Below are 21,404 nucleotides of genomic sequence, written 5' to 3'. Positions count from 1 at the left end.
ATACAGGACTGTTGGGAATTTTTCTTATTCATCTGTAAGAGATCTTTCTATATTAAGGATTTTAATGCTGTCATTTTTATTTGTGTGGCACGTAAGCAACTCTTTATTTGGTCTTTCCATTCAGAGACTAAAATTTTGGTTTTATTTGGGGGGCCCACACACAGTGGTGCTTGGAAGCCGTTCCTGGCTCATTGTACCTCTGGGACGCTCTCCGGCCCTGGGGCTTTGTCTGGAGACCTTGCATCTGCTTTTGGTCTCGTTGGAGGCTCATCCATTACATGGCATCATCAGCAAATGGTTCTGCATCCGGAAAACATTGTTTAAATGTAAACTTCAGGGGGCTAGAGAAATAGCAGAGCGGGTAGGGTGTTTGCCTTGCATGTGGCCGACCCAGGTCCGATTCCCAGCATCCCATTTGGTCCCCTGAGCACTGCCAGGAGGTAATTCCTGAGTGCAGAGCCAGGAGTAACCCCTGTGCATTGCTGGGTATGACCCAAAAAGCAAAAAAAAAAAAAAAAAGTAAACTTCAGGGGGCTGGAGAAATAGCAGAGTGGGTAGGGCGTTTGCCTTGCACTCAGCCAACCCAGGTTCAATTCCCAGCATCCTGTATGGTCCCCTGAGCACTGCCAGGGGGTGCCAGGGGGTAATTCCTGAGTGCAGAGCCAGGAGTAACCCCTGCACATCTCCAGGTGTAACCCAAAAAGCAAAATAAATAAATAAATAAATAAATAAATGTAAACTTCAGGGCCGGAGAGAGAGTACAGGGGAAATAGTACCGGGGAAGGCACTTGCCTGACCCCAGTTCAACTCCCTGGACCCCGTTTGGTCCCCTGAGCCCTGCAACAGTAATTTCTGAATTCAAAGCCAGAGTGAGCTCTGAGCCTGGCCGGGAAAGGCCCCAAACCAAATAAATTAATACATGGAACACAAAGCTCCTCTTGTGAGTAGACCGGGCAGTGCTAATGATGGCCTGGGCACAGCGGAGCTTGTCCGGTCAGTGGGGAGGTGGGGATGTCTCCTCCGGGGCTCGGCGGCCAGCCCATCTCAGCAGCCTTGTCTTGGCAGCTGGGTGATCAAGGTGGTGAAGACGCTGCTGCTGAAGATGGGCTGCTCCTACGAGACCACTTTCCTGGAGGACCGGGGCGGCTGGGAGCTCATGGGGCAGGCGGAGAACCACCACCGGGGAGTGTCCCTGCTGGCCAGGTGAGGCTGGTGGGGGGAATGGAGCATCTTTGGAGGGATGGGCGAGGTTTGCTTGCCTGCACCTGTCTCAACGTGCGACCCTCTGCCTGCACCATCTCTACCCACCTCTGGGCTGGGTGGGAATGAAAGTAGGAGAGAAGACGCCCAGGCTGTCGCTGGGCACAGGGTGTGTGACTGGCAAGTGGGCTGATCTGTGAAGGTTTGTAAGGTACAGAGAGGGTCAGCGTAGGAGCAAAGGTCACACAGCCAGGAAGTGGTCAAGTTGGGAGATGACCTGCTGCGCCAGACTGGGGCTTTCATGACGGGCCTTCCACAGAAATAGCCTATTTTCGGGTCCTGCCCCAGACAGTGCTCTCTCTGAAGTTCTCTGGATACACCCACATTTATTGAGCACCTTCTACATGCTCAGCACCACTCAGTGAGAGTGGCATGGCTGTGGGTTGTTTCATAGAAAACCTCACCAGGATCCAGGAAAAAGCCCTATTGTCATTCCAGTGCTCCCTGGGGAGGAACTGGGGCCCAGAGCAGTGAAGTAACTGGCCCAAAGTCACACAGCTCAGACCCAGACCGGGGTGAGAACTCAGGCTGGTTTATTCCCCACAGTGCAGCTGCCGCTGCCCTGAATCTGTGGGCTCGTGGGGGGAGGGGGCGGGGAAGCGGTCCTCAGGTCTGGGTGAGAACAGGACTCACCTTTGGGGCTCGCTGTGTCTGCCTTCACCCTCTGGCGGGCTCTGGCAACTCTATGGGACACACTGGGGTCGGGAACGTGCTTTTCTGATATATCTGTGGACGGTGCTGCTCCTGCAGGCCCCAGGCCACTCTTAGAGATCTGCTGGCCCGAGTGAGGTTGCTGGGGTGGGGACGCCGGGGTCAGAGGTCATCAATGCCACCTTGCAGCTCCAGGGCAGGTTTGGAGCCTCCTGCTACCTCCTTTGAGAAATGGGATATCAGCTGCCCGCCAGAAGGGGAAAATGGGGCTCAGAGGCATGACCCTGGGACTCGAGGCGCAGGGGGTCACTCCATGGTCGTGTGCTCGGGAGTTCTGGGCTTCTGTTTCCCACTCTGAGCCTCAGTCTTCCTATCTGTAAAATGAAGCAGTTCAGCTAGACAACTGCTGGGATCCATCCAGGCAGGACTTGGGGGTGTGCCAGAGCCTGAGGGGTTCGACTCTGTTCCAGAATTTGTCAGGGGAGATGACCAGCCCTCACTCTACAGGTCCTACAGGGCTGGGGAGCCTGAGAGACACCCCCCACACACACACACACAAGGCCACAGTGCATGATCCCTGTAAGGATCCTGTGGGATTGTACCGCTACATGGCCATGGTTCACTATTCCTGTCATGAATCTGAGGGACTGTCCCCCCACAGGACCATGGTGCATGATTCCTGTCAGGACCCTGAAGGACTGTCCCCCCACAGGATCATGGTGCACTATTCTTATCAGGAGCCTGAGGAAGTGTCCCCTTACAGGGCCATGGCTCATGACTCCTGTCAGGACCCTGAGGTACTATGCCCCCATAGGGCCATGGTCCACTATTCCTAAGGGACTATTCTCCCAGAGGGCCATGGTGCACAATTCTTGTCAGGAGCTGAGGGCTTGTACCCCCCACAGAACCATGGTGCATCATCTTGTCAGGACCCTGAGGGACTGTCCCTTCCACAGGGCCATGGTGCACTATTCCTGTCAGGAACTGAGGGACTCTCTCTCACAGGGTGATTATGTATGATTCCTGTCAGGACCCTGAAGGACTGTCCCCCACAGGGCCATGGTGCACTATTCCTGTCAGGAGCTGTGCCGCATCCTTTACCTGCTCATCCCACTCCTGGAGCGAGGTGACGAGAAGCACAAGATCACGGCCACCGCCTTCTTTGTGGAGGTACTTGGATGCAGGGGCAGTGGGGCTCCCCATTCCCGCAGCTCAGTCCTCAGTCCCTGTGACTGTCATGGTCTTCTGAAGCAGCTGTTCTTGGAGATGGAGCCCTTGGTGGCCTCCCTCCACCGCTCCTGTGGTTCATTCTGCCCTCATCTTCCTAGTACCCCAGGCAGCCGTAACCTTGGCGGAGCCTCATGGTGTGCCAGGCTCCAGGCAGGAGGAGAGGAAGTAGAGTCTTCCTTCAAGGAATTCCTTCCTTCAAAGAGTTCTCCATATGGCAGGGAGATGGGGGACACCACAGTATAGTCTGGGCACTGCAGGGTGACCTTTGCTACGACGGAGGTTATTCAGGTAGGAAAACAGGAATCTAGATGTGAGGGCCAGCAACAGCATGGCGGGCTTCCTGGAGGGAGTGACATCTGATTTTTTGTTTGTTTTTGCTTTTTTGGGGGGGGGTCACACCTGGCAATGCACAGGGGTTACTCCTGGCTCTACACTCAGGAATCACTCCTCGCAGTGCTCAGAGGACCATATGGGATGCTGGGAATCGAACTGGGGTTGCCCGCGTGCAAGGCAAATGCCCTACCCGCTGTGCTATCGCTCCAGCCCAAGGGAGTGACATCTGAGCTGAGTGGAAAAGCTGTGTCTCTGAGGGATGCCGGGGAGACCTGAGTCCAGAAGGTTAGGGATGAGACACGGAACTGGGATGCCCTCAGCCATGATGGCTAATGTGACCGCGCCTTTATTTACATCTCCTAGAGCTTTACACATGCTGATTCACTTTACCGTCACACAGATCACAGAAGGCAGATATTATTCCATTGCCTATTTGTGGGGAGTCTCCCTCTTGGCGCTCAGGGGGCCTGGGACCCTCTTTCAGGGGCTCTCGGCCAGCTGGAACAGTGGTTCTGTGTAGGCTTGAGGATGCTGTGAGGCCCTGTGGTGTCAGGGATCCCCTGGGTCACTCCCGATGATACTCAGGGGACCATGTGGTGCCGGGGACTGACTGGGGTCAGTCACAGGCCTGACCGGTGCCTTAGTAACTGTTCTATCTCTCTCTTCCCCACCCCCCCATTTCAGAAGGGGAAACTAAGGCACAAACACTAGTATCTTACCCTAGTTCACACATCTTGGGAGTGAAAGCTGGCGCCAAAGTCAGCCAGCTGGGTTTAAAGCTCTGACTCTGTCTGGATTTTTTTTTCATCTTCCTCCCAAGAAGAGACTCTACCCATCAGGGGCTGGTGAGATAGCAGCAGGTAGGCTGGAGTGATAGCACAGCAGGAGGGCATTTGCCTTACACGTGACTGACCTGGGTTTGATCCCCAGCATCCCATATGGTCCCTCGAGTGATCCCTGAGCACGGAGCACTGAGTATGGCGCACAACGAACAATTTAAAAACATCTCTACCCATTGAACACAGCAGCCCCTCTGCCCCAGCTGACTGTGGCTCCTGGGTTTCACAGAAGTGGGATCACACAATACTCATGTCTGCGTGATCCTTCCACGATTCATCTGTGTCGAAGCGTGGGTGTGAGTTCCATTCTCTTCAAGCAATGCTCTGTGAACACCGCATTTATCTCCCGTTCACCTGTCTTGCAAAGCCCCCTGCCCGGCTCTTGTGACCTGCGGGTGGCCATGCAGGGCGTCCCGGCTGTCCCACACCTGTACAGAGCGGGGCTCACTGTTTGCAGGGAGAGTGGGAGGGGGTAGGAGGGCTTCCTGGAGAAGGTAGCATTCGAGCTGGACCTTGGGCGGGGAGGCAAACTTGCAGACAGACAACAGGAGAGGGCACGTCATCCAGGCCCCTTCCACCTCCTCCCTGCCTCTCAGGGGCCGAGTCAGGTTTGCGAGCACCCCTGACACCAGCCAGCTCAGGCAGAGCTGCTCTGGTCAAAGCTGGGAAGAGAGGGGCCAAAGGGCAGTCACGGTATGGACAGATCAGAAACAGGAAGGGGAGGCAGGGAAGGGGGGTCGAGGGGGCTCAGGGTGGACACCGATGGGGATGCTGGTGGGCTTTCCCCGTCAGAGGCTGGAGGCGAAGTGCAGATGGGGTGGGGCGGGGGGCCACGGGGGCTATTCTGCGACACTTGCCTGTGTCCACCCCTCAGCGAGGAGCACGGGACATGGGCTGAGCCGAGTCACGCGTGCGGCTCTCGGCAGCCCCCATGTGGGTTAGCGTGATCCGGTGTACGATGCCCTGAGAGTTCCTCACGGGTGGCGAGTGGAAAGGATCGTGTCTGGGACACGGGTTCAGATAAAGGCGCATCATTTCACTGCACCCTTTTCTTTATACTTATTTTCCGGCGGGGTAGGGGCTTCCGTGTTCTGGGAGCCTGGGGGTCATTCCCGGCGGTGCTCAGCCCGGGGGCTGCACAGTCTGACGCTCAGGTCCAGGGACGCGATGCCGCAGTGGCCCATTAGTGCCCAGCAGTGCTCGGGGAGCCACAGTCTTCAGCGACCGGGTCTGGAGTCTTTGCGAGCACCCCGACTCCTGAACTGTCTCCCCTCCCCCACGTCCACTCTTTTCATGCCACTGCTTGAAACTTGTCACTTACAGGGCTCAGAGGTGACACGGAGGTTTGGGTGCATGTGTTGCCTGCAGCCAACTCTGGTTCGACCCCAGGTCCCCCATGCCCCTCCCCTCCAGCTGACTGTGGTCCTGATGGCCTGGGAGACCCATCAGGTGTCCAAATGACCCCCGGTGGTCCAAATGAAACCCATGAAGCCTGGAGTCCTGGGGCCTGGCGTTGCACGGCTGGTCTGGCTGGCCAGGGAACACCAGAGGGCGGCACCAAAAATCCAACTTAGGACGTGGCTTGCATCGGACAGTGCTGGCCAGGACCATGGTCCACGTGCCCTCGGGTGGCCAGCGGGCCCCTCACCGCTGTCCCCTGCCCCCTTGGGTGGCCAGCGGGCCCCTCACCGCTGCCCCCTGCCCCCTCAGGTGGCCAGCGGGCCCCTCACCGCTGTCCCCTGCCCCCTCGGGTGGCCAGCGGGCCCCTCACCGCTGTCCCCTGCCCCCTCGGGTGGCCAGCGGGCCCCTCACCGCTGTCCCCTACCCCCCCCGGTGGCCAGTGGGCCCCTCACCGCTGTCCCCTGCCCCCTCGGGTGGCCAGCGGGCCCCTCACCGCTGTCCCCTGCCCCCTCGGGTGGCCAGCGGGCCCCTCACCGCTGTCCCCTGCTCAGCTTCTCCAGATGGAGCAGGTGCGGCGGATCCCTGAGGAATATTCCCTCGGGCGGATGGCGGAAGGCCTGAACCATCGCGACCCCGTCATGAAGCTGCTGTCCATCCGCGGCCTGGTCATCCTGGCGCGCAGGACTGAGAAGGTGAGCGGAGCAGGGCCTGGCCGGGCGGGCAGACGGGCGGGGACCGCGCAGCTGACCGCGCATGCGCTGTGGCTGAGCCGGAGCCCGCACCGAGTCGTGGGTTCCCAGATAACTCCTAAAGCTTCTGATCCGGAGTTTGCACAATGTGGTCCCTCCTGGGCTGGGGGCAGCCCCCCCACGCCCCTCACGGCAGTGCTAAGCGACTCCCTGGCCACCCCCACAGTCCGTGCTCAGGCCTGCTGATGGGGAGATGTTCAGGACCAGGGTACAGACCTCGACCAGGGCACCCAGCCGTGCTTGAGGGGTCATGGGGTGCTGGGGACTGGAGTCAGGACTGACCACGTGCTCGGCTCCTGCCCTCTGAGCTGCCCACAAGGTGTTTCCATTCGCCTACTTTTTTTTTTTTTTGGTGGGGGGAGGTGGTGGCACTCGGGCTACTCCCAGCTTGTGTCTGGGGGTACCTGGGGGATCATAAGTTTGAGCCCATGGACCATATATCTGGCCCTTTCATGCCGTGTATTTATTTACTGGAACAGGCAGTGTTCAGGGCTTACTCCTGACTGCACTCCTGAGATCACTCCTGGGCACCATCTGGGGTGCCGGGGATCGTGCCCAGGCTGGCCATACACAAGGCAAGCACCCTACCCGCTACTGTCTCTCTAGCCCTCACGCAGTGCCTTTAAAGATATGTGTAAAGAGGATGTGGGCATGCAACAGTCATTCCTATTTCGCAGGTCAGAAAACTGAGACCCAAATGGTTGGTTCATCAGCGTTTTTATTTTGGTTTGTTTGGGGCCACACCTGGCAGTGCTCAGGGCTTGCTCCTGGCAGGGCTTCAGGAACAGATGGGATGCAGGGACCAAACCCAGCTCAGCTAGTGCAAGACAAGCTCCCTCTCTGCCGTACTGTCACTCTGGCCTCAGTCACGAGCATGTTTTTTGTTTGTTTGTTTGTTTTAATTTTTTTTAATCGCCATGAGGTACAGTTACAAAACTTTCCTAGTTGAGTTTCAGTCATACAATGATCAATCCCCCAACCCTCCACCAGTGCACATCTTCCCCCACCAAGGTTCCCAGCATCCCCTCCATCCCGCCCCTCCCCCTGCCTCTATGGCAGACAGTCTCCCCCATACTCTCTTTTGTATTGCTTGCTATGAATAGCATAAGATGTTGCACAGCTGCAAGAGTGGCCGTGTGCTCCTAGAATTCTAAAATGTTAGATAATTAGGGCCTGGAGAAATCTCTGCAGCGAGCCGCTCTGTTCGGAGATTCTTTTGTGTCTCTGGATCATGGCCACGAAGGAGCTTAAGTAGCAGCCAGAGGCAGTTTGTGGGCGTGACCTCCAGGGTCCCTTGGGGATGGGGGCTGAGAGGGACTGGCCCAACCCCATCCCTTGAGGGAGGCCTGGAGTTTGCTGTCACTGAACCCGCATACCTGCACTTCTCATTGAATTCTGGAAGTTAGCGGCCACCGGGGGTGTTAGGGGTCAGGTGGAGGGACCACGCCTGCCCCCGTCTGAGGCACCCTGATGAAGTCGGCCTGGCTTAAAGTCCAGAGGCATCTCTGCAGCGAGCTGCTTGGTTGGGAGATTCTTTTGTGAGCCTCTGGATCCTGGCCCTTTTCTCCATCTTTTCCAGAGAAATAAACGGTTGGCATATGCGCTGCAGGGTGTGCCCGCTTGCCCACAGGGCAACGCCTCCAGCCCTGATGGCGGCTTTTGATCCCTTTTGAGAATTATGGGTCTCTGAAATAAGGCCAATAAATGAGCTTGTATAGCTGAGCCGGAGGTGGATTGTGGGTGTGGCTCCCACACACCTAACTTTTTTTTTTAATTTTTATTTTTTTAAAAATTTTATCACCATGTGGAAAGTTACAGAGTTCTCAGGTTTATGTCTCAGTTATACCGTATTCAAACACCATCCCTTCACCAGTGCCCATATTCCACCACCAAAATCCCCGGTATACCCCCCGTCCCCCACCCCAACTGTATAACTGATGAATTTCACTTTATTTTCTCTTCACCTTGATTACGTTCCATATTTCAACACAAAACTCACTATTGTTGTGGGAGTTATATACCCAAACAAGATAACCCTAATAAGGAGGCATTTGATAATTAGTTTTCCATTCAAAGATTGTATGTTTTCAGGTTTTAGAAAAGGTCCGCGCGGCTCGGATGTGTCCCAGTCCCGAATCCTGGAGCCGTGTTAGTTGCTGCTCAGTGTCGCCAGGGTTCCATCTGGAGAAGGTGTGCTGGCGGCACCTCCTCCTTCTGGCCCCCCGCACACACCTAACTTTTTGCTGTTTAATTTCTTGGCAAACTTGGCCCCCAAGTTGTTGGGATCCGGCTAAAGGCGTAGTGGCAGTTTTGGGGAATCAGGAAGTCTGAAGGCACCATCAGGCTGCTGATGCATTCGCCCCGCAGGTACAGGTTGGCCTGCTGGTGGCCCCCAGACCCTCACAAGCACGTTTCAAAGTGCTCTGTCTTTCTCTGCCAGGCCTTGTGGCAGCACGTGCTGGAGCCGGGACGGGACCAAGGCTCGGGAAGCTGGCTGAGAACACAGGCGTCCCTCTCCCTGGGGCCCAGGAGAGGCCAGACTAGGGTCTTGGTTCCCAGAGCCAGAGCAGGGCCCTGTGGGGTGACAGAAGGGGGGGAGCGAAACCGGACCTGGCCTCAGCCGGGTCACCGCCTCGACGGTTCACCCCGGAAGGCTTCCGCATCCCCAACACTCCTGCCCGCAGACCGCCAAGGTGCAGGCCCTCCTGCCCTCCATGGTGAAGGGCCTGAAGAACCTGGACGGGGAGCTGGTGGCGGAGGCGGGCCACAGCCTCAAGCGCATCTTCAAGGGGCAGGACCGGAAGGTGGCGGACAGCTCGGTGTCCGTGGAGATGCTGAAGGTGCTGCTGCCACACTTTGCTGATGTGAGGAGCCCCGGGGGCTGCTGCTGCTGCAGGGGAGAGGGGGGGAGGGCGTGCGGTAGCTTCGGCTCTCAGGCACTCTTGGGGTGGAGCAGACCCAGCCAGCCCAGGCAGGAGGTGCCTTGGTCTGGCTGGCCCAGCCCTGTCTGTAGTTGTTTGACTCAGAGAAAGTTCCTGTGCCTTTGGGACCTCGTTCAGGATGAAGGCTGCCTCCCTGCAATGGGCCCGCTGGGGGCTGGAGCGATAGCACAGCGGGGAGGGCGTTAGCCTTGCACGAGGCCAACCCAGGTTCAATCCCCAGCATCCCATAGGGTCCCTCGAGCACTGCCGGGAGTAATTCCTGAGTGCATGAACCAGGAGTGACCCCTGAGTATCGGCCGGGTGTGATCCAAAAGGAAAAAAAAACAGGGCCACCTCGAGGGGACACACGGAGAGGAAACACTTTCCCACCCACGCGGGGCCCGTCCTAGCGGGTGAGGTCCTGGCCAGGAGCAGCGGGCCGGGCTGTCGTGGGGGTCCCCGTGAGGGCAGGCGTGCTTCCTCTCCCGTGAGTGCAAGGACGGCGGTGGGACGCCAAGGGCGGGGTCCGAGCCTGAGCCGCGGGTCTGCCCCAGCCCCGGGAGGCCGTGCGCTGCTCGTGCGTCGACCTCTACGGCAAGGTGGTCCAGCAGCTGCGCCTGCCGCGCTCTGCGGCCGCCGAGGAGCAACTCAAGAGCACGCTGGTGCCGCTGCTGCTCGTCATGCAAGAGGGCAACGCCAAGGTGGCCCAGGTGAGCGAGGGCCCGGCGAGAGCAAGCTGGGTGGGGCAGGGGAGCACAGGCCAGGTGAGAGCAGGGCCGGTGAGCTCAGCCAGGTGGGCCGGGTGAGATGGCTCCAGGCCCGAGGGCACCTTCCTCTCGGAAGTCCAGCTAGACTCCTGTCCCGAGGGTGGGGCCGGTTACTCAGTGGGGCCCCGAGCCTCTAGGGACCCGCCCTCCGCACGGCCGACTGCACTTGGCACCAACCGGGCCCGTATCCTGTCTGAGGCACTTGTCTTTTGTGGGGGTCCCTTCCCAGAGGTCCCAGCATCCCACAGCCCCGGCATGCTCTCTCCCCTGTGGTCCCCAGAAGTGCATGAAGACCCTCTTCCGCTGCTCCTGCTTCATGACCTGGGAGCTCCCCAAAGGCGCGTACAGCCGGAAGCCCTGGCACGGCCAGCGGCAGGCGGTGGACAAAGTGTGCCGCTACATCGTGAGTGCTTCCGGGGCAAGCTCGGAGCATTGTCGGGGGAAGCCCCTTCCCTTCCCTCAGATGTCAGGGGGTGGGGGGGTCACACAGCCCCTCGGGCTCCGCCTGCCCCTTTTGTCCGTCTTTCAGTTCTGCTCCAGATGCATGCACCCAAATCCCGAATCCCCGAGGTCCCTTCCTCTCCTGCTCACCAGCCACTTTTTGATGGGGAGGAGTTCAGACCACACCCTGCAGTGCCGTGGGGCTATTCCCACCTCTGTGCTCAAGAGTGACCCCTGGCGGTTCTCGGGGCTCCTGCAGGGCCGGGGTGGAGTCACGCTCAGCAGCGTGCAAGGCGAGAGCGTGCCCCTCGGGGCTCCCCCCTGCCCCTCACCTTCCACTCGGGTTCCATCTGAAATCTCCTGACTGCTCCGGAATCTGTGCTTCCCTCCTCTCCCTGCTGTCGCCGCCCTCCATTCAGGGCAGGATGTCCTTCAGCTGGGCCTCTCTGTCCACGGGGCCTTCCAGCCTTGCCCTACCCACTGCACCCCAAGCCCTGGGCGTGCCCTGGCTCAGCCAGCCGCAGGGACGTGTTCGAGAAGCGCGTCCTGGACGACTTGGTCCCCAGATGGACGGCAGAGCCCTTGCAGAAACCGGGTGCTGCTGTCTGCTTCCCGGGGCTGCCAGGGTCGGTCCAGTCCCACGCCGACTAGTTCAGGAAGGTGCCTGCCCCCTCCTCCCTCTCGGAGAGTTCCCGGCTCCCCTAGGCCCCCCAGCCATTGCCCACCTCTGACCCGGGGTGGAGGGGAGAGAAGTCTGAAGACAGCTCAGCTGAAGGCAGCGCCAGCCTCTTCCCTGGCACATTGGTGCGGCAGGCACTCTGTGCTGAGGCGCCCTGCCTCGCCCGCTCCTGGCCTCCCCAGGGTGCGTTTTAGGGGGCCACAGGGAATGCCGGGACCTCCAGTGGCAGCTCGAGCCTCAGAGTGACAGGCCCAGGGCAAAGGCAGCCTGGCAGTCTGCAGCCAAGCCCACAGGCTCGGGAACCTTCGCTGTGGCCAGGCTGGGCTCCCGGACACAGATGGCACAGACAGGCTGGCGGCAGGTCGTCAGGCTTGGAGCCCTCTCGGGCGCCCAGGAGGGCAGCAGAGGGGAAGTCCAGCGCTCTGGCATTTCAGGGGAGGGTCCCCCGCAACCCCCTGCCAGTTCCCAGGGAAGGGGCATGACCTGAGGCCAGCAGTAGTCTTTGGCAGAGGAAACTATCATAAAAAAAAAAAAATCACACAAGGGGCTGGAGCGATAGTGCAGCAGGTGGGGCACTTGCCTTGTGTGACCAACTCAGGTCCAATCCCCAGCATCCCACACTGTCCCGCAACGGCCAGCAGGAATGATTCCTGAGTACGGAGCTGGAGTTAACCCTGAGCACTGCTGCACTGGCCCCAATCCAAAACACTCACAGAACCTCAGACCCACGGGAACCCTCCCCCGAGGCCCAACGGAAATGGTGCCGAGTCACAGGTCACCACTCTGTGATAATAACCATCCTTAAGCGGGCCAGGGCCTCTGCCACCAGTGGCTGCTCTCTCACTGGACAGCGGGCAGGTGACACCTGGAGGAAGTGTCTGTCCAGGTGGCCGATCCAAACACCTGTGGTGACTGTGGCCTGGAGACAGGGTCAAGCGGAGCTCAGGACCGAGGTATCACCTACCCACAGGAGAAGCCGTGAGAGGAAATGGGGCAGTGCAGGGACCTGCAGGTGTTGTAGGATTCATCGCTGTTGTGCAGGGCTCGTCGGGGAGAACGCCCATCCGATTTCCTCTTCACCAGTCTGCTCTGGGACACTGCTCCCTTGTTTCTCCTTGATCAACCCCATCCTGAATACCACTATTTTGCCCAGCCCTGCCATTGCCCAAACACAAATGAAAGCTGGCTTCCTTTTTTCCCCAATTGCATAAGGAAGCACTGTTCCTGCTGGCTTTGGAGAGCCTTTGAGACCCTTCTAACTCCCCATTCTGTTCCCCACCGCTCCACAATTGGGATTCTCTCATCCTGGCTTTGGGCTGCATCCATTCTCACCGCTGGCTCCCCCTGCATATTAGAACATTCCTTTCCCCTGTGGCCAGTGTGTGTGTGTGTGTGCGTGTGTGTGTGTGTGTGTGTGCTACCCCTGCATATTAGAACATTCCTTTCCGCTGTGGCCAGTGTGTGTGTGTGTGTGTGCGCGCACGCTACCCCTGCATATTAGAACATTCATTTCCTCTGTGGCCAGTGTGTGTGTGTGTGTGTGTGTGTGTGTGTGTGTGTGTGTGTGTGTGCGCGCGCGCGCGCTACCCCTGCATATTAGAACATTCCTTTCCGCTGTGGCCAGTGTGTGTGTGTGTGTGTGACTTGGGGGAGAGACTCAGGCGGGAAAGACAGGAAGCCTGCCAAAGCAGTTGTTGCCATTTCTTAAGCAAAATAAAGTGGGGCCAGAGGGATAATACAGAAGGCAGGACATTTGCCTTGTATGAGGCCACCCCGGGTTTGATCCCCAGCGCCCCATACAGTCCCTGAGCCTGCCAGAACTGATCCCAGAGTGCAGTCAGGAGTCCACCCCGAGCATCGCCAGGTGTGACCCCAACACCAAGGTAAAACAAAACAAAACAAAACAAAACAAAACAAAACAAAACAAAAAGATGAGGTGCCTGGGAGATGGTCAAAGGACTGGAGCCCGGACTGTGCCTGCAGGGCCCTGAGCTGGATCCCTGGTGTCGCAGGGTCCCCAGTCACTGTTGGGAGTCACCTCTGGGGACCCCTGGGTGTGGCCCCCAAACCAAAGAAAGCAACAACAGGAAACAGAAAGGTGAGGCCTGGCCCCTAGGGGTCCAGTGGGGCCGGGCTGGACAGCAGAGCCTCACAGGAGGCTGGGGCCAGGGCCAGCTGCCCGCCAGCCCCGCTCTGGGAGAGGCAGACGGAGAGTGTCCGGCCTGGGCCGCGACCCTCAGGGCCTCTCTCGTCCCAGGTGAGGACGCACCAAGAGAGCGCCGTCACCTTCCTCAGCCAGAGCCTGGAGTTCGCCAAGAACCCGCGGGCCTCCCTGCGCAAGTCCTCAGCCGTGTTCCTGGGTGAGCAGCTGCCCCCGGCCCCCGGCCTCCCTCCAGGGCAGGGCCACAGACCATCCCGGGGCCCCTCGAGGGGGCAGGACTCCCGCCCTCCACAGCTGTCCTGGCAGACCCGCTGCTCCGGGGGGGCGCTCACGGGAGGGGCCTCAGAAGTGAGAGCTCAGTTCTCTGGTCCCCTTCTCTGGCCCCGCGGGGAACTGCCTCGTGCCCGTGGACGGGAAGCGGGCGAGCTACAGAGCGGCACAGCCAGCACGTGGGGGCATTCGGCTGCACCCCAATGCCCCGCTGCACCTCCCGGAGAAAAGCTCATGGATTCCCACATCCCACGCGTCCCCACACGTGGCGCGTCTCCTCCTCGCAACTGCGTGCCTGCCTCCCCCGAAACACCCCCACGGACGAGGAGCCCCCACACCCCATACATACCCTTAACCCCAAGGCCGAGGACCACCACACACACACCCGCCCACCCGCATGGACGAGGAGCCCCCATACCCCATACATGCCCTCAACCCCAAGGACAAGGACCACCACACACACCTGCCCACCCCCACGGATGAGGAGCCCCCACACCCTACACCCCCCTCCACCGGGCCCAGGGCCCTGCTGCAGGGAGGTTTGGAGGGATGGGTCGCCAGCCCCCCACCTTGCAGGGCTGGCCCTCAGCCCCACGGGTGCCCCCGGGGCTGTTTCTCGCCACCCCCTCACTGCTCACCGCCTTGTTCTCAGCCCTCATGGGCGAATCCTCCCAGTCAGGTGCTGGCTTCGCTGTCCAGAGCCAGCTGGGCGCTGGCGCCACCGAGGGCGGCTTGGCTGTTAGAACATCATTCGTGGGCCGCCGGCAATGGTGTGTGTCTGTCCCATCACAGGCCAGGGCCGGAGCATGTGCCTTCACAGCCCGCGGGCTGGACGTTCCCATCCCTGTCCAGAGAAACTCAGAACCTTCCCGAGGGACTGTGGGGGCTGGTGGTGGGGCTGGGGCCAGCCAGTTCCACCATCAGAGGGACGGGGGGACGCCTCAAAACACGGGGCCCTACCCAGAGTCGGTCCACACGCTGATGGTTCCCTGGATGCCGATACCCCTGCATCCCCCACCCCATCGCCTGTGAAAACGTCAGGGTTTAAACACCCCCACCCCAGTCTTCTTGCCCCAGGCCCACGCAGGCAGACGGGGCGGGGCAGCGCCCACACCTGCCTGCTGACAGCGCCCCTTGGCCACTCCAGTCCCCCGCCGCTGGGGGCTAGTCTTGGCTGAGACCCCTGCGAGAGTGAGGCGTGCCCTGGAAAAGCGCACGGGTGTCTCCTCGTCTGGGCGCCTGTAAGAACCCCAAGGCTGGCTCTGGCCTGCAGTCACAGGCCAGGGTTAAATAGAGCCCGGTCTACACAGACAGGAGCACCCAAATGCCGTGGACCCGGTCACCTGGCCTGGGGGCGGAGCGGGATCTCTGGGACGAGTTAGGCCGAGTAGGGCAACGCCTGCTCTGTCTCTCCTGGGAAGAGTCGTTCCGGTTGTGGTTTGGATGACCGTCAGTGTCGGCCCGGGGGACCCAGCGCACTGCACCCAAAGCCATGTAGAGGGCATGTGGCCAGGAGGCCTCAGCCACACATGCGTGTGCAGGAATGGTCATGCTCAGGGCTAGCAGGATTGCGCTGGCACCGTGAGGCGGGCTTCTGGGGGGAGAGGTCCCACCCACCCAGGACAGTGGCCCTGCCGCCAGGCATCAGGCAGGGCACAGAGAGGCTGAGCAGCCTGTCCCAGGGCTCCGTCTGCAAGTGACCCAGTGCCCTGTCTATATTCGCGGCCCCACGACTACAGGGGCAGCACCTGGCCGGGTCTCAGGTGAGGACAAGCAGGGGAGGCGGTGCTGGCCGCGAGAGTCAGCAGCAGCCAGCCCGGCCAGGTCCGGCGCCCTCCCCGCCTCTGCCTGCTGCCACCTCCCTCCTGGCTTCCTCTCGGGCCCTCACATGAGGAGCAAGCCCAAGGGGCTTCCCTGAGGAGGAGACATCAGAGTGGGTGGGTGGGCTGGGCCCGGAGGGAGACGGGCTCTCTCTGATCATGCTCCAGGGTCCCTGGTCCCCTGCATACACAAAGTCATGACGGAAGATCACTGGAACGAAGTCAAAGCTGGTGAGTCACATGGGCCCGAGCCCTGGAATCGGAACCTCCCTCCCCTCAGCCCCTCAGCCAGCGCTGGCCTCCCTGGCAACCTTTGTGTTTGAAAAGTTAAGTTGTGGGGTCACCCCAGTCCTCCCCAGGAGTAGAAACCTCGCCCAGAGCTGAGGCGCTGACCCAGGCTCCCTCCCATCCTTGTGCTCCCGCTTCCTTTGAGCCTTCTCTCTGAGCCATCTCAGCTGAGCTGGTCCTTAGCTGGGCCACACACAGCGTGCGTGCGTGTGCGTGTGTGCGTGAGTGCGTGCGTGTGGGATTCTAGCCTCAGGGGAGCTGACAATACGGGGAATCAGCCTCAAGAAACAAGACCAAGAGCTGTTTGAGTGCTGGGCGAGTAGTTTGGACACTTTAGGGTGTGTGTGTGTGTGTATGTGTGTGTGTGTGTGTGTGTGTGTGTGTGTGTGTCTGTGCATGCGCACATGTACACAAGGGAACAGACTAATTTTTTGACGCCCCCCCCCCCCCCCCGCCTCAGAGCAGCCTGGAGATAGACTGGGGCAATCTACGAAGGCTGCCTGGAGGAGGCAGGCTAGGACAGTGTTGCCATAAAGTGAGAAGGGTGCGGTGTGGGGGACCCCATCTTCACAAGCTGCTTCTCCCTCTCCCGGGCCCAGCTCTGGGCGACCTGAGACACGACCCGGAAGCGTCAGTGTGCATCTGCGCAGCCCAGGCCCAGGACCACATCGTGGCCAGTTGCTGGCACGACTCCTGGGCCCTGCTGCCCGGGGACTCGTGGGCGAGCGGCCTGGCCACCACGCACTGCTGGAGCTCGCAGCCCGAGGGCCAGCCCACCTCCCACCAGCGGCACTCCTGGCTCTGGCAGGCACTGGGCTCCTGGAGGATGGCCCGGAAGCAGTGAGCGCCCCGGCCCCGAGCCTCACTATAAACGCCACGTGGCTTCCCGCTGGCCCGGGTGTCCTTGTAGGGGGGACCAGGCCCCCCACCCCGGGGAGCCACCACCCGGCTGCCGAGGGGAGCACACTCGCGGCATGCCCCGGCCACATGACGTGCTCACGTAGGTGGTGTGGTCTCCGCTTGGTGCCTGGGGACTCCGGGGCCCAGAGAGGGCCCACAGCGTGCTCCGAGCCACACAGCACTGCAGCACATCTCAGCGGTCCCCGCACCCTCGAGGAGATGTCGTGGGTGGCTGGCCTTGTGCAGACCCCAGAGCCTTGGTCTCGAGTCCCACCTGGAGGTCTCCGCCCGGAGAGATTACCCACCACTCACGGGGCGGCACCGAGGAGGCTCGAGTCAGGCCTGCTCTGGACACCAGGACGAGGATGGTTCGAGACCAGGCCTGGGAAGTTCATGGGCAGACGCGGAGGTTCTCAGGCGGGGAGCCGGGGGGTGAGTTCTGACCCCCAGGTGAAACTCGGTAGTGTCTGGAAGTGAGTTGATTCAACTCGGGGGTGTGACTGGCATTGGTGAAGAGAGGCCAGAGAGGCCGTCAACACCTCCCAGGGCACAGGCACAACCCACAGCAAAAACCCAGCATCCCGGCTGTCGGGCGGCGGCGGCGGAGACGCCCACAGGGATTGGGACACGCTCAGAGGGAGGGGCCCGGAACGGCCCCGCACACATGAAAACCAAGATATCAGCCTCGGGTGGGGAGATAGCTCAGGGGCTGGGGCACACACCTGGCATGAGAGGGCACCTGAGTTCGAACCCGGGCACCATGTGGTTCCTCAGCACCATCGGGTGTCACCCTGGTGGCGGACACTGCTGGGCTGAGTGGGGCCGTACGGGCAGGACCACACACTGAACTGTCTGGCCCAGCTGGCCCAGTGTCTCCAGGAGAGGCCCCCGAGCACTGTTGTGGGAGCCAAATCATCAGTAAGTCAGTCAACAAACAGATGCCCACAGCCCCACAGGGGAGAGGAGGGGGAGCCGGGGGCTCTGGGGTCACAGTGGCACATTGGTTGGCTGGAATGGGGGGTGAGGGAGGCTCCTCGGAGCAGCCCCCTTCCGGAAAAGTCTGGAAAGAGACTCTGTGGGGGCTGTGGAGAGCAGGGCAGCATGGCAGGCCTATGGGGCTATAGAGCCGGATGGTAGGGCCCCTCACAGCAGCCTTGGAGGTCAGATTACGGAGGGAGGCCCCCAGGGGTATCCAACGGGCGAGAGGTGTAGGGGGGTGTCTGCTTCAGCAGGATGCTCAGCCAGAGAGCGCGCCGGGCCCAGAGCACGTGCCCTGCATGCAGCCGACCCTGGTGTGGGCCCTGGCACACTGGGCGGGCGGTGCCGGGGTGTCCTGGTAATGCCTGGTACCACCGGGGCCGGCAACACTACATCCCCCGGCCAGGTGGATGGGGGGCTGCTGCACGGGCCCCTGGGGCCTCCTGAGCCCTGCTTGGGGCCCCCCAAAAGAAAACAGGGGCAGAGAGAGAGAGCGGTGGGTAGGGTGTTTTGTATTCATGCGGCCGACCCTGCGTCTCAGAGACTCCCTCGAGCACCCCAGGAGTGAGTCCTGAGTGCAGAGCCGGGGCAATCCCTGAGCGTCAGCAGGTGTGGCCCAGACCCAAACAGGAAGTTTCTCTCTGGTGGGAAGTGCTGGCGGGTGGCTGCTTGGGGGGAAGGTGCCCGTGGGATTGAACACCTCTCCCTGCAGGGCCTGGGCCCGCTGGCCTGGAACCAGGGGGGAGGAATAAGACCACAGCGTGACTGGGGTGCCCAGCAGGGAGGCAGCGTGTGTGGCGTCCTCGGGAAGCAGCGGGCGTGTGACATCACCCAGTACTCAGAAAGAGTGGGGGCAGGCAGTTCCCTGGCCAACATCCAGTGACAAACTATAGCAGCAACATTTGCACGGGAGGTCTTGTGTTTGGGGCCCGGGGTGTGGCTGAGGGGGACAGCGCATTGCCGTGCTTGTGTGGGCCTCTGGATTGGGTCCCCAGCACGTCAGTGTGGCCCTACCCCTGCCCACAGCCCCCCTGAGCATCCCTGGAGGTGGGCCCCACAGCCCCCAACCAAGGGGTTTAAAAAAACAACTGGCTGATGCTTTTTTTTTTTTTTTTTTTTGCTTTTGGGTCGCACCCGGCAATGCACAGGGGTTACTCCTGGCTCTGCACTCAGGAATTACTCCTAGTGGTGCCTGGGGGACCATATGGGATGCTGGGAACCGAACCCGGGTCGGCCGCGTGCAAGGCAAACACCCTCCCCGCTGTGCTATGGCTCCAGCCATGCATGGTGGCTGCTTCAAGCCCGTGTTCTCCTTCAGCTTCCCTTGCGTGTCCCTGTCACTCCTGCCTGCTTGCTCTCAAGCTCATGCTCTCTCCAACACATATTCCTCCCCTTCCCTTCCCATCTTTCTAAGTCGTAAGATTACATTCCTTAAAAATGAATAAAAATAATAATGAGAAATGAAAGCACACATTAAAGCAGAGTGGTGAGCAGGTACAGAGGACTCTGGGGCAGAGAAGGGGAACTGGAGGGGCAGGATGGGGGTGGTGTGTGGGTGGGTAGATCAGAGCTGACAGACAGGAGCCTCCCTGGCTGCAGAGGGGGTTGGAGAAGGCGCTGGCAGGAGCTGACGGAAGGATTTTCAGGACAGGGTGGGGGGCTCGGAAGGAATGCCCACCTGTCAGTGATGGCTCCTAGACTTCCGGTGGGGAGGGGGACGGTGGGGGCGCCCGGATCCAGGAGCGGCTGTGGATGTGGTCAGCTCAGGGCCGGATGTGCTCACTGGACATGCAGCAGGTGACCAGCTGTGTGGGTGGGGCTCGTCTAGAGAGAGAAATTTGGGGTTCACCTGTTCCAAGAGTGAGGTGATTCCCGGGCAGCTCTTGCTGCAATGGACGGGGCATCGTCCACACCACCTCCCCCAGGGACTGCTGGGCCCAGAGAGGGTAGGAAATGGGGCGCTATTGTGTAACCGCTCCCATCACCAAGAACGTTTTCAAGCACGTTGATGGGGATGACGGGGAGGGAGACGGGGAGGCAGCCTGGCTGCCCTGCCCGCACAGGGGCTCCAGGGCAGGTGGGGCCTGTGCAGGCGGGGGTCTGTCGAGGTCCTCCCAGAGACCCTGCTGCTCTCACATGTAGGAACCCCGCACACTGGGCGTCTCTTCCCTGGCCGGTGGTTGGGGGCGGGGCTTAAAGCTCAACAAAGGCTAGGAGTGGTCAGGGCGTCACGTGGTCGGACAGCAAGTCTCTCCTGAGTCCCCATCACCTGTCCTTGGCTGGCGGAGAGTGTCACATCGCAGGAGAGAGGTGGGAGCTGGGCACGCGGTGGGTTGTGAACGAGGACCTGCAAGGTGGAGGGGAGCAAGCAACTCTGGTTAGGGAGCTAAGTGTGGGTGAGTGCGCGGCTGCGTGGACCAAGTTCGGCCACGGCTGGGCCAGCTGGGAGGTGGAGACCCTGTCCTGGCCCCGGAGGCTGCTGTGTGTCTCGGGAATCCGCCAGCCAGCTTCACTCTGGTCCCTACGATGCCCCCAGCATCCTCCTGCTCAGTCTCCTCATGCAGAGACTGAGCCCCAGGCTCCCACCCTTCAGCCCGCCTTCCCTGAGATGAACCCGCCCTCAGCTGCTTGGCCGAGGCTGCGACCCTCTGCAGGTGACAGCCCACTGGAGCAGTCAGACCCTCAGCGCCCACCTCTCTGGCCCTTCCGGGGGACAGTGAGGTCACCTCTGGCATGCCTCCCTAAATTCTCTGGGAAACACCCAGGACCCTGTGCCCCACACCCCTGCAGGGGGGGGACTCTCCAGTTCAGGCTGGCTCTTCCTCCTAGCCAGGCAGCGGACACCCCAAGGCCGCTGGATATCCCTACGGCCATGGAAGCCGTCCCTGGGCTGGGGGCGGTTCCCTCTCACAGCGGGTGGAGGCGGTTAACCTCAGAAATAGACCTTGGACTGGAGCAATGTTACAGTAGGCTGGGCACTTGCCTTGTACGCAGCCAGCCTGGGGTCTGTCCCCTGCATTCTCTATGGTCCGCTGAGCACTGCCAGGAATGTCCCTGAGCACAGAGCCAGGAGTAATTTCTGAATGCCGCTGGCTGTGACCCAACCCCCTCCCCAAATAAACAGACCCTAAATTCTCTTCAAGCTGCAGAAACTTCCCAGCCCTAAGGAGAAGCTGCATCCTCAGGATCACTGTCCATCTGCTTCCCTCCTCTAGTGCTCTTCCCCTCCCTTTCTGCCCCCGCCCACCCACCTGCCTGCACCTTGTCCCCAGGTGCCCTCTGGGCCACCACCCTGCAGTGCCTGCACATCCTGTTATACTGGCAGGGCTCAGGGGACCATAAGAGATGCCAGGGATGGAGCCAGGTCAGCCCCGTGCAAGGCAAGCACTTTACCCCCTGCTCTATCTCTCTAGCCCCTCAGCCAGATGAAACTTCTCTCCTCCACAAGTTCTCATGTTTATATTTTATCATTTTTTTATACTGTTCTTTTTGGCTCTCAAGCCCCGTTCAGACGGTCTGTGATCCCTCAGCAGGTCCAGGCCCACAGTATTTCGGAGGACTGAACTAACCCACTCACTCTCTCCCAGCTACCTCTTACTAAAGGCAGGACTTCTGCGTGCTCTCTGCCCATCACTGTAGACCCAGGCACTAGAACAAGAGTTTAGGAATCATGTGCTGGCTAATTAGTCCAAAAAATTGAGTCAAAGAAGGGTTGC

At 60.3% G+C, this 21,404-nt stretch overlaps 1 protein-coding gene across 1 annotated transcript in view; it reads left to right on the top strand.

The window, feature by feature from the left end:
* The window catches only part of MROH7 (maestro heat like repeat family member 7), a 31,160-nt gene extending 14,506 nt beyond the window's left edge, over window positions 1–16,654 (top strand). The window contains exons 11-19 of the mRNA XM_055140241.1: window positions 1,066–1,203; window positions 2,967–3,081; window positions 6,266–6,406; window positions 9,148–9,327; window positions 9,939–10,094; window positions 10,432–10,554; window positions 13,529–13,631; window positions 15,691–15,753; window positions 16,410–16,654. Of these exons, the coding sequence (XP_054996216.1) occupies window positions 1,066–1,203; window positions 2,967–3,081; window positions 6,266–6,406; window positions 9,148–9,327; window positions 9,939–10,094; window positions 10,432–10,554; window positions 13,529–13,631; window positions 15,691–15,753; window positions 16,410–16,654 (1,264 nt within the window). The remainder of the gene's footprint in view (window positions 1–1,065; window positions 1,204–2,966; window positions 3,082–6,265; window positions 6,407–9,147; window positions 9,328–9,938; window positions 10,095–10,431; window positions 10,555–13,528; window positions 13,632–15,690; window positions 15,754–16,409) is intronic.
* The last annotated feature ends 4,750 nt before the right edge of the window (window positions 16,655–21,404 follow it).

The sequence above is a fragment of the Sorex araneus genome, chromosome 5 (assembly GCF_027595985.1).
Source record: "Sorex araneus isolate mSorAra2 chromosome 5, mSorAra2.pri, whole genome shotgun sequence".
Lineage (NCBI taxonomy): Eukaryota > Metazoa > Chordata > Mammalia > Eulipotyphla > Soricidae > Sorex > Sorex araneus.
The sequence above is the reverse complement of the archived record's forward strand: the minus strand, read 5'-3'. Positions and strand labels throughout refer to the sequence as shown.